This window comes from Callorhinchus milii, unplaced genomic scaffold (genome assembly GCF_018977255.1).
Source record: "Callorhinchus milii isolate IMCB2004 unplaced genomic scaffold, IMCB_Cmil_1.0 Scaffold1, whole genome shotgun sequence".
Taxonomy (NCBI): Eukaryota; Metazoa; Chordata; class Chondrichthyes; order Chimaeriformes; family Callorhinchidae; genus Callorhinchus; species Callorhinchus milii.
This window is the reverse complement of record NW_024704742.1, coordinates 56,931,185-56,943,550: the sequence shown is the minus strand read 5'-3', so window position 1 is coordinate 56,943,550 and position 12,366 is coordinate 56,931,185. Positions and strand designations below refer to the sequence as shown.

The window sequence follows — 12,366 nt, the reverse complement described above, 5'->3', positions numbered from 1 at the left end:
GATTGAGTCATGTGGCTTCGGACACCAGATAATCAAGCTCACAGAGTCCAACTTAGTTTAACAATTTATTATTGGAACTCCAAAGGTACAGGAAAGACATAGTTACTTATTCTGGAGAACATATGTACAGTGGCTTCAGAGTGCTGTATTCTCGAGTGTGCTCTTGTCTTCCTAGGTCTGTACAGTAGAACTCACATAAGTCTTATCGTTTTAAATCGTATAATTGCTGAAGTCGCACATTCATCCGAGAAACATTCAGTTTTCTATCAAAACCACTTAGATTTCTTTGCATGCCTCGTATTAATCGCCTCCTAATGTGATTGTAATGGCATTCTCCAACCGTCCATTACTCCTGCACTTACCGTTTTATTGAATCACGAAAAATGGCACCCTGACTCTTTGATGCATGCGCCCTTACTGTCTGGCTGCGTTGAATTGCGGGAAATGTCGTCTGACCCATCACCCCATGTGCATTTACTGGCTGGTGACAAACTACCACATGTGCACTTACTGGGTGCATTGAATTACGCATGCCCAGTGTAGATTATTGATTAAATCAGACTTTATACAACATACTGTAACTCGGTCTTCGCCTAAATCATATTAAATACTATGGTCCTGATTGATCTGACTTATATGAGTTTAACCTTATTGAAAAGCAACAGCTACACTGGCGACAGTTATACCTAATTTGTTTACTTAGCCTTTCCTTCAACTCTAACTACAATATCATCTGGTTTGGTTCACAGATATCGTTTTTCTCGCTCTTACTCCTCACCTAACAAAGATGATTTGATTTAATTAACATGCCTTCTCTACATGACTACATCAGCAAAAACAAGGACGTTAGATAAGGAAAAAGTTTGCACATTTCTTTTTGTGCATTACCGCACAAAACTGAGCAAGGAAAAGCCAAGCAACCATTAATCAGGTCTAACAAGGTTATTACAAAGTTATCAGCACTCGCCTTGCAAGTGAGAGGACCGTCGGGGTTCAATTCCTGGGCAGGTTGAAACCTTGGGTAAGTTTTCTTACTCCACATGTCTCTGTTTATCTAGCAATAAGTAGGAACCTGGTTGCTATTCGATTAGCGGATCACTAACCGGGGGGTAATAATCCCTTAAAAAAAAATGTGGTCACTCAATACATTAGAATACATTAGAATATACAGAACAGAAACAGGCCATTCGGCCCAACAGGTCTATGCCGGTGTTTATGCTCCACATGAGCCTCCTCCTGCCCTTCCTCAACTAAGCCTTCAAGCCTAACCTTCTATTCCTCTCTGCCTCATGTACCTATCTAGCTTTCCCATAAATACATCTATGCCAATTGTCTCAAAAACTCCTTGTGGTAACATGTTTCACTTTACAGCATAATCTTTGAAGTGCTTTGAGACATATCAATGATGATAAGGCACTTTATGAAATACAAGGATTATTATATTATTTTCAGCAAAATTTCACTTAAAGGTACAGTTATACAAATGTTCAGCAATTTTCTGTTATCGGCAAAATGCATAGCAGTGCTTCAGCATAATAATAATAATAATCCTTGTATTTGATATAGTGCTTTTCACATCTTCTAGACATCTCAAAGCGTTTCACAGAATATACTGTAAAGTGAATTGACTGTATATTTGTGGGCGAAATGCAGCAGTCAATTGCGTACAGCAGTGTCACACAAACAGTCATGGATTGAGTCACCAAATTATTACTTTTTTTTAGGGATTATTATCCCCGGAATAGCAATCCGACAATTGACTAACAACCGGGTTCCTACTTACTGCTAGGAAAACAGGGGCGTGTGGAGTAAGGAAACTTGCCCAAATTTCGCCCTGCCGGGAATCAAACTCAAGCCTTTTGCTTGCGAGGCAAGTGCTCTACCCACTGAGCTACAGGAATCCACGAATGTTCAAATGAACAGTTTTAGCGGTCTACCATATCATCTCCCTGCCTTTCAATGTATCAGTTGATACCCCTGCCTACCAAATATTCACCTACTTCCCTCCTAAATATTTCAATAGAATAATTAAACAAACATTAAAAAACTGGTTATACACTATTTTGGCTTAATTCATCCAACTATTAGTAAAATGCTATTTTTGATAGATCTCACTCAAAACCATGACTCTGCAAGCTGCTTCCTTGGCAGGAAACTGGGACTGGAGGTGCTCAGGAAACTGTACTGCAGCAGTCAGTCTAGTTTGCTCAGATTTTAATCTACACTCATGCTGTTTTGGGTCTTCATTTTGAACAGTGTAAAAAAAAGAAATGTTTTAAATAGTAGATCATTGCTGGCAAATTCACACCTTTAGCAACCAAGCTCCTGAAATGCTCTTTAAACACTGCCACGCATGGCGTCCCTCAGGGCTCTGTCCTTGGCCCTCTCCTTTTCAATATCTATCTGCTCCCCATTGGTGACATCATCGGCAGACATGGGGTCAACCTCCACATGGACGCGGATGACACTCACCTCTACCTCTCTGCTTCCACCCTCGATTTCCAGGACCACTGTTGTCCTCACAGACTGCCTGTTGGACATCAAGTCCGAGACGAGAGCTAACTTCCTGCAGTTGAATGTCAACAACAACAACAAAATTACATTTGTAAAGTGCCTTTCACATCGGGAGGACGTCCCACGACCGAGGCTCTCCTGCTTTGCTATATAAATCCAAGTTGTTGGTATTGTTGCCTCCTTCAAGACCCATCTCAAGACCCTCCTGTTCAACCGTGCCTTCGATCACTCTCCTTCCCCACCCTACTCCCTCCACCCTCCCCATCCTGACCCCAGCTCAGGTCCGAAACACTAATTGTCCAGCGCCTTGGGACGTCCTCTCGACGTGACAGATGCTACACAAATGTAATTTGTTGTTGTTGTTGTTGGATAAAAAATGCCTGTTTTACTGCCATTCCAGCTGGAGAATTTTATTTGGAAACCATTGCATGATATTGTAGGAGGTGTCGTTACAAAAAGATGTTTCTCATGTTCGCTTTCTTAAATATATTAAGCATCCGCAGTAACAAACCGTGCTACAGGGACAAAATGATACCATTTTAGGGACCTACAGTTGTGGGCTGGTATTTTTACACCCAAGAAAGAAGATAATCCATCATTTTGGAGGTCTTTTGAAACAGGCTATCCAAATGAGTATGCTACTGCCTTTCTATTTGCAAAATAGATTGTGCTTCACAAACACACAAATACAACTGCAGTTGCTATTGTCGGATTAAAAGGCTAAACGTGATCTGAAGACGTGGTCCAGGTGCTGAAAGATGGTCAGCAAATCGAATTTCAATTCTTTTCATTTTGCAAAAAAAAAAAGCGGGTTTCATTTCTTTCTCTTTTCAACGCCTGGTCGGTCTGCAAACTCGAGAGAAAAAACGATCCCAAGCGGATCCGAAAATGCGTGTGCACCCGAGAAAGAATGCAAGTCTGCGATTGCTGTGCATTACGTGTGGCTTTGGAAATAGGCGGTGCAGGTTTCAGGGTGAATGTCTGCTGCTGGGAGCAGAGGGGGAGAGGGGGAGGACGTGTGTACGTGTCTGACTGCACATTGCAGCACAATCGCTGCTGGTGATGTGATAGCCACTCGCCAATTCTGCTGTGGACCGTCAAAGCCCATGTGCATAGTCACGTCCCTCTGCAGTCCACACATACCATTGGTTCTGCTGCATGATTTATAGGCGAAGCGCAGTTTCCTTGATCCACCCCCACCCCTTCGATTTGTAGCTGCACAGGGCAGAGCCCACACAGCACAGCTCAGCACAGCACAGCCCAGCTCAGCACAGCACAGCTCAGCACAGCACAGCCCAGCTCAGCACAACTCAGCACAGCCCAGCCCAGCCCAGCACAGCCCAGCTCAGCACAGCCCAGCCCAGCCCAGCACAACCCAGCTCAGCACAACCCAGCACAGCCCAGCTCAGCACAGCTCAGCACAACCCAGCTCAGCCCAGCACAACCCAGCACAGCACAACCCAGCCCAGCACAGCACAGCTCAGCCCAGCACAGCACAGCCCGGATAACTCAACAGAGTCGGAGGCTGCTCCTCGCATACTGGGCTGCAGTTACAAGAAGGGAGTGGGGTCTCTGAACCAGTCGTTCGGATCTCTCACGCTATGATTCTGTTGGATTATAACCCCGAGGTAAATAAGCATTCGCGTAGCACAACATTCCTGACTGACTGACTGACTGGCTTTCTGCTTGTGTGCGGCGAGCAAAACACGGGTGGGATTTACAAACGCAATGACACAATAAATCACAGTTGTTATTGTCGGGAATGTGACAATGACCTGAAGGCACAATGGTCCACAACAGCCACAATGTGCTGAAAAGACTCTCAGCAGATCTATTTTTAAGCAAACCAGAGATTTTCGAAATAAGGCTAATTTCTTTTTTTTTTTTGAACGCCTGGCAAAATCTGCAACTCGTAGAATTTATCCAGAGCGGGTTCTGAATTTGTCTTTGCGTTTTTAATTACAGTATCTGTTTTGGATGGGAAATGTAGCTTTGCTAAGATTGCGGGCTTTCTTGCCCAATTTACATCAAGAGCATCGTACAAATCCCCATTTCAGATCAGCAAATAGTTGCTTTGATTCGACGGTGTTGGTAAGTGCCCCCGAGGCGCTGTCCGGCGTGAAAGATGCCATACAAATGCAAGTTGTTGTTGTTGTTGTTGGTAGGATTGATGTACAGTTGTAGCCTCAGCGTGATTTTACGAATGCGGAATTGGCACTCTCGTTATGCTCAGAAAAAACACAATCAATGCACTTCACAATATATTCTGCAATGTGCTTTTACATGATAAAGCGCTATATTGATTGCAACTGCAAGGATTATTATTTTTGTCTTGTAGGTCGAGTGCTTGAATGAACTAATGCAGGCAGGTACTGCAGTGAACTCTCCGGGCTGTTTAGGCCAGACTCCAGCACATCTAGCAGCATTTGGCGGTCAAGCCTATTGCTTGCTTTGGTTTCTACACGCTGGAACGGACGTCAACCAACAGGTAGGATCGTTCCCCCCAAAATAAATAAATCACATCAAATTACTTTATAAATGATTTTTCTTTAGTGTGATTTGGTTTATATATACTCTCAACTTTGAGTCAGAAAGTTGTGGGTTTGAGCCCCATGCCTCACATCCAGACTTTTGAATTCATAGTGTTGGCTGGCACTCCGAAGCAGTGCTGGGGATGCTGCATTGTCAGAGGTGCTGCCCTACGGATGAGTCTTTAAACTGGGTTCCTGTCTGCCCGTGCAGGTGAATGTTAAAGATCCTATTGGCACTAATTCAGAAATAAAGGAAGTTCTTCCTGCTGTCCTGGTCAACAATCCTTCAGATAAAATTGTTCATTCACTTCCTGGCTGTGACATTGCTGTGCACAAAATTGGGGTATCGCATTTGTCTACAAAATACAGTTACTACAACTTTACAGTAAATCCCCTGAAGAGTTAAGAAATCCTTTCACTATGCAAGAATTATTATTTAGCAGGAAAGTAAAAGAAAGAAAGAAATCCTGTAAATAATCAATACCGATAGGCTTCTCCTCCTATCAATACTAATAGCCTCCCCTCCACTACCATCCACAAAATCCAATTATTCAAAACTCTGCCGCCCGCATTCTCACCCGCACCAAACTCTGTTCCCCGATCACCCCAGTCCTTGCCAGACTGCACTGGCTGCCTGTCCCAGAGAGGATCGACTTCAAGATCCTCACCCTTGTCTTCAAATCCCTCCACTCCTCTGCACCCCCCTACCTCTCTGATCTCTCTCCTCAAAACAGTACCCATTGCCTTCGTTCCTCTGGGTCTGGCTTCCTCCTCGTCCCCCGAGTCCTCCGCTCCACCCTTGGCGGCTGTGCTTTCAGCCACTATGTCCCGAGGCTCTGGTACTCCCTTCCTCACTCCCTTCGCCTCGCTCCCTCCCTTCCCATTTTCAGGTCTCTGCTGAAGACCTTTTCGACCGCGCCTTTGGTCACCTTCCTCCCCCTCCCCATGGCTCGGCCCCGGGATCCGTTACTGTGAAGCGCTCTGAGACGCCGTCCGGCGTGTGGGGCGCTATATAAATCCAAGTTGTTGTTCTCATTAAGTACTGTATAAAAAACACATTGGGTCAGCAGAACTGATGGGGGATGTTTACATGGAGGTTAAAGATCCCATAACGTTTTACAAAAAGAGAAAGGAGTTTCTGCTAGTTGTCCTGGCCAAAACCCCCCAATAAATATCAATCATTTATGTATAGGCTGTTAATTACGGTGGTCAAATTGCTGCTTTTATCACCTACAAACTATAGAGTTACTAAACTTTACAGTAAATTCTGTGAAACTTTTGAAATATTTTGTAGGTGGGATAACGACCTGTAGCAAGTGCAAGAATTATATTAGCTGGCTGACATAAATCACCAACAATCAGTTAAAATGCTAACCGTACAGCTAATTTAGCCAATGTTGATTTGATTCTTTGGAGTGGAGGTCATGTTTCGACTGCGCAGGATCAGTAATGCCCTGATTGTTTTTCCAGATGTGAGTCAGAATCAGTTGATTTCCGGGCATATACTGCTTTCCATTCTTTCAAGAAGATTTTTTTTTTGGAGACGGTATCCATTTCACTAACCTCCTTTCGATCCTAATATTTGTCCATTGTCTCACACCACCAACCAATTTAATTTTGTGCAGCCGTATATTCCAGCCAGCTCATTCGGCTGGTCTGTTGTTCTCTCCCCATTCCCTTCACTCTACTCTTGAAAGCCATGCCTTCAAATACTGTGTTTCTGTTCTCAGCAATATTCTTCCAAAACTACTATGCTTGCTTGTCTCACTCGCTGCCTTCAAGAACATAGAAACATATCTTGGTAACCATGACTTTTACCATCATCTTTAAATATCATATTTGCATACTTTATGTCCACCATAACATTTGTCAAGCAAATTAATATATTATGTGAGAGGCACGGTATAAATCCCAAGTTGTTGAAGGGTGAGTGGGTTTCTGATCTCAAATCAGGCTTCAAACAACTAAGCCACCCAAATGTTGGTTAAAATGGAAATGTGTTGGATATACTGTAGTTGCCTTGATTGCTATATGAAATGCTGTTAAGTTGTATTTCAGTCATTCCGTGCTTAAAGAATCAGAATTTGAATTGAAAAAATGGCAACATTTTAAAAACAAGTGTATCTGAAATGCAAATTAGCTTGTTTAATTTGTGATTCAGCTAATTCACCTTAAGGATAGAATGTTTAATAACCTCAACCTGAATTATTAACATTTATCCACAAGAATTAAATCACGTTATATTTTCCTATGAAGTAGAGATAATGTTTGTCAATATTACACTACTTACATTGGTATTTTTGTGAATATGAAATAAATTTAATGCAGCATCTCTCTACCCATAGTATTGCCCATCTACCCATATACTCCAATGTCAAACAACTTTGCACAGTTTAACAAGAGCAACATTTTACGTTAGAATTGTCACTCTTTTCCAGGATGATTTGGGAGAGGCTGCCATTCACAAAGCTGCCAAAACCGGAAGCTTGCAGTGTATCAGCTTACTTGTTGCTTCAGCTGCAAGAATTGAGTAAGTAATTAGGTGTGTCAATGACGACAATAAAATTCTGTTGTATACTTTCTTCTCCCCCCCACCCCACCCAACTCCCATCCCGTAGTATAAAGCACTCTCACATTCTGGTATCTGATGGTCCTGCCCTAACCGGCTGATAAATGTGTTACACCCAAATTCCCGTGCTAACTAGCCAGCTCCCCACGTATATAAAGGGCCAACTTCTGGGTTGTCAGGTCACTGTTAACAAAACTTCCTGTGTTTGCTTTCTCCCTCATATCTGTGCCATGATCCGCTCTGCCTTCCCCCACCTCTGCAACATTGCCCGACTCCGCCACTGCCTCATCCCTCAGGCCGCCATAACCCTCATACATGCATTCGTCACCTCAAGGCTCGACTACGGAAACTCCCTCCTTGTCGGCCTCCCCAACTCTTTCCTCCACAAGCTGCAAATCATCCAGAACTCTGCAGCTCATGTCCACTCCTGCACCAGGTTCCATGACCCCATCATCCCCACCCTTCGCCCAGCTCCCTGACTCCCCATCCCCCAGACGATGGAATTCAAAATCATCGTCCTCACTTTCAAGGCCCTCCACGACCTTGCCCCCTCCTACATCTCTGACCTGCTGACCCCCTATCAACTTGTCCGCTCCCTCTGTTCAGCAGGCTCCAGGCTGCTCCATGTCTCCCGCCCGACCTGCACTACTACCATCAGCAGCCGAGCTTTCAGCCTCGCTGCCCCCACCCTCTGGAACTCCATTCCACAATCCCTTTGCTTTGCTCCCTCTCTTGCCTCCTTCAAGGCACGACTCCAAACCCTCCTTTTTGACCGTGCAATCAGCCGCCCTCACACCCCCTCTGCCCTCCCTCATCCCAACCCTGCACCCCCCCACGCTCAGGTCCTGGTCCCTGACTGTTGAGCGCCTTGGGACGTGCTCCTGACATGAAAGGCGCTTTACAAATGTAATGTTGTTGTTGTAGTATCACACATGGTGCGGGAAAGGGAGGTCATTTCACTTGCTGTAATGACACTGTGCAGCAAGTGATATCGCTTGCGAATATCCAGGAAGTGCTATCAGTGGCAACCCGACAAACTTGAAGCCAGCCATTTTTGTTCTTTGTTCATAAAACAGTGTTGGAGATATTCTGACCCAGAATACATTGTTATTAATGATGTTGCCCTGTACTTCAAAACATTGTATTGCAGCATGATTGCATGTCTTCGCAGTAATTTTCAAAATCACATCGCAATACCTCTGGTCAAATACCCACATAGGCAGTGACTAGATATAGATCCAGTGGATTGCAATGCTATATATTTCTAAGAAATAACTCACTGAGTAACACGATCCATCTGTGGCACCATAAGTGATTTGCATTCATTTTCAGATGTTTGCAACTTCAACATTAGTTTCAGCAGCTGACTACTTGCTATACTTACTATATAGTTACTATATCTGCTAAATTGGTTGCATATGGTTAAATGCTAAAAAAGTATATTACTGATTATATTTACATTTAAAATAATAGTTTGGCACATAATCTTTGTATGTTTGGGCTGAATTTAACAAAATGTTGTTGTGTCTCTTGTAATTTCTCAACTTTAAATGAGTGGGTGGGTGGAGAGAAACAATTGATCCAACAGTAGAAACCAACACAATCGGATGATCAAGGGGATTTCCTCATTTGTCAAAGAATAGATTTTAAAAGGGAGTTTTTAAAAAGTTAACATTTTACTTTTAGTGGTAAGAATTGTGGGTTACACAGAAATTTTCAGAGCAGGAGGCTATTCAAGCCATTGCTATATCTTTTTATTAAAATTATGTATTACTATAGGCTTATTACATGACTGATAAGTAACTTTCAGGGCTTGTTTGCTTCACTATTCAGTACTTACCTTGCCACTTTTAAGCCTAAAAACTAATTTTTACTCCTCACCATGTAAGTTGTTAATAGGAGGGTATGGTGTGAGAAACTAAACAAATAGTTATATTTCTGATTACTAACTTGATAACTCTCGAGTGAAGTATTCCTACAACTTTCTCTATGGAGATTTTGAGCATATCCTAGTTAAATATTGATGATAATAACGACTATTTAAAAGTTGATTTTAGGAGCTTCACATGTTGAGGAAGAAATCTTAATTTTGCAGAGCTCATTTCTGAACATGATAGTTCACTGCCACAATGAAGAGAGTTTTTATTAGTTTTCCTTAAAAGTAATGTTTCTCTTTTGTAGTAATTAAATGAGATCTAATTTCTGCTTAGACTCTGCAATTGTGCTGGACAGACTGCAGAAGATCTTGCATTATCCCACGGACATGCTGATTGTGTAAATTTCTTGGCAACAATACGAACGACACGAAGCACACAGCCCCAACTTCACGATGGACAGTTGCCAGCAAACAGCAGGGACAGGGGAGGGCTTGTACACAGGCCAGCTGGCTATAAACGCATGTGTGGCGTATTCGAAGCTGACAAGAAGAAGGCCAAAATCGATGGTAAGAAAGCTAACTTACTTCTGTTCATTTCTCTGGTAAGAATTTTAAGTCAATAGGTGGATAAAATTGCTTTTGATTCCACTAATTATAACAATGACATTATTTTCAATTTTTGAGTACAGTGTAGAATTAGAAAAAGCAAACTGTAAATAGTATCTACCAGTGACAAAACTTTTCTTGGACTAGTTTATTCTGATATTTGATTGTACATAAAATCCTAAAACGCATAATAGCAACAGCAGCTTGTGTTTATATACAGTAACATCTCCATTGACTTTACAGATGGTACCAGTTATGAAGCAGGGTGGGTGGGGAGGTTTGGAAGTGACCGTAGGCACAGCTAGAGGTAGATTTTTAGGTGGCTTTTAATCCAGGACTTGATGTGAGTCAAGGAATCAAAGATAGAAGCAGTAGGGTGAATTTGGGTGTCAGCAGCATCCATGTTAAAAGTCACCCCATGTTTGCTGATGTAATTCTGTATATCATGCACGCACTCATCTCAAGGGCAAGGTGCTATATCAATTGCAAGATTTATTATTATTTGCTGGGAAGTTGGCAAGTGGGTCCAATGGAGGATCATGTTAAAAATGAACTTGTGCAACAGCGAGGTATGTTCATATAAATGGATTCCATCGATCCAACAAAACCGTTTGTACCTATAATCCAGATTAATTTTTTTTTAGAAATGTTGTCTGCAAACTGGCTGCCACGTTTCAAACGCAAAATACAAGGATATTACACTTTACAATATATCCTATGAAGCGCTTTTTGAGACAATGACCAAATTACATTTGTATATCGTCTTTCACGTTGGGAGGACATCCCAAGGCGCTGGACAATCAGTGCTTCAGACCCGAGCTGGGGGTTGGGATCGGAGAGGGCGGGGGGGGGGGGGAGGGTGACCGAAGGCACAGTCGAAGAGGGTCTTCAGACAGGTCTTGGAAGGAGGCAAGGAAGGGGGTGAGGCAGAGCGACTGCAGGATGGAGTTCCAGAGGGTGGGGGCAGTGGCTGAAGGCCCGCCTGCCAATGGTACTTTTCGATGATGTGATAAGGCGCTATATCAAATGCCAAGAATTACGATGATATAAAACTTCCTCACTTCACTTACTTATTAAGGCTTGTTAACCTTCATGTTTTTCCATTTAATAGGTATTCAACAATCGAATAAAGAATTTTGTAAAGGTGGTAGAACGGAACATTTACTGTCACTGCAGGAGGTGAGATCATTGTGAAGAATTAGCAGAATCAGTGGCTGCATTGGGAAACAATGACAGATTTTAACAGAATACTTAAATGGCAAAATGTTAAAGAAACGATGAACAGCAGGATACACTCAAACTGTTTTCTTGTGCATGGAAGGTTCAATGAAGACATTTTGTCATGCAATCATTTTTTTTTGTTTTCTGCAATATGTACTAGCCTAGTATTGCAGTTTGAATAACAGTAATGGACATGAGAGAGAAAAATTGAGGACAACAGAATGATTCGTGACGAAGTGGACATTGTTTGCAAGTTGAATTTTTGAGTGTAATCAAGTACAGATCGCTCCAAATGAGCACAATCTGTCTTTTTTGCAACTTATCCTTCGAATGACAGGATTTCCACAGAAAACATTGAAGACAGTTATATCAGTGGAAAAACAAGAGCCTTGTGAAATAATTCTAGTTTCTGATCTAGATGGTACATCTACCAATTTGAGAACTGAGCCCGATACTTTCCTTCAGAAACAGAATATAAATGAACATTGTATTGTGTGAGAGCTTTAACTTTAGAACTGATTGGTGAAAAAAGTATTGATTAACTTTTATATACATAAATTAATTGTCATTAGATTAAGGATTATTGGAACCTGGGAAGTATACATTTTCATTTACAGAAATGGATACAAAGATCAATAGATAGAGCTGTATTTATGTGCTGTATTTGACATGGAACAGTTTGATATTCCAAGTATTTCCAATATTGCCTGTACAATAAACTGTTGCCTTTATGCAAATTCATCTGCAAAAATCATGCTTCATTTTCAATATGTCAATATTCTAAGTATATCAATCAATAAGTAGAACTACAGAAAAGTAATCTGACTATAGTTTTTTTAAACAAACCTTCCCTACTGTGATAAAACTGTTTTAGATCAAGATAAAATCTGTTTACACCGAAAAAAAATCATACACAATATTTCTTTAGACAATGTGCTGAAAAGTTGCCTCAAATGATGCTTGGCTTCAACTGAAGAGCTGCAACAAATGGAAGTATTTCAGGCAGGTTTCTTTTCTAATGCCTTCCAAGTGAATGAATTTCAACTGAT

General features: G+C 42.0%; 1 protein-coding gene across 1 annotated transcript; it reads left to right on the top strand.

The window, feature by feature from the left end:
- The first annotated feature begins 3,979 nt into the window (after positions 1–3,979).
- ankrd37 (ankyrin repeat domain 37) lies at positions 3,980–12,176 on the top strand. The gene is made up of 5 exons (XM_007892826.2): positions 3,980–4,142; positions 4,853–5,002; positions 7,484–7,575; positions 9,825–10,057; positions 11,208–12,176. Exons 1-5 carry the CDS (start codon positions 4,116–4,118, stop codon positions 11,288–11,290), a joined length of 585 nt encoding a protein of 194 aa, XP_007891017.1. The 5' UTR covers positions 3,980–4,115; the 3' UTR covers positions 11,291–12,176.
- Positions 12,177–12,366: the final 190 nt, after the last annotated feature.

What these genes read in the sequence shown, in the direction of transcription:
- ankrd37 (XM_007892826.2), top strand. Translation starts at nt 4,116, where the DNA reads ATGATTCTGTTGGATTATAACCCCGAG. An exon ending in TGTTGGATTATAACCCCGAG is followed by an intron (nt 4,143 to 4,852) that starts GTAAATAAGCAT and finishes TTTGTCTTGTAG; the next exon opens with GTCGAGTGCTTGAATGAACT. An exon ending in GCTTCAGCTGCAAGAATTGA is followed by an intron (nt 7,576 to 9,824) that starts GTAAGTAATTAG and finishes ATTTCTGCTTAG; the next exon opens with ACTCTGCAATTGTGCTGGAC.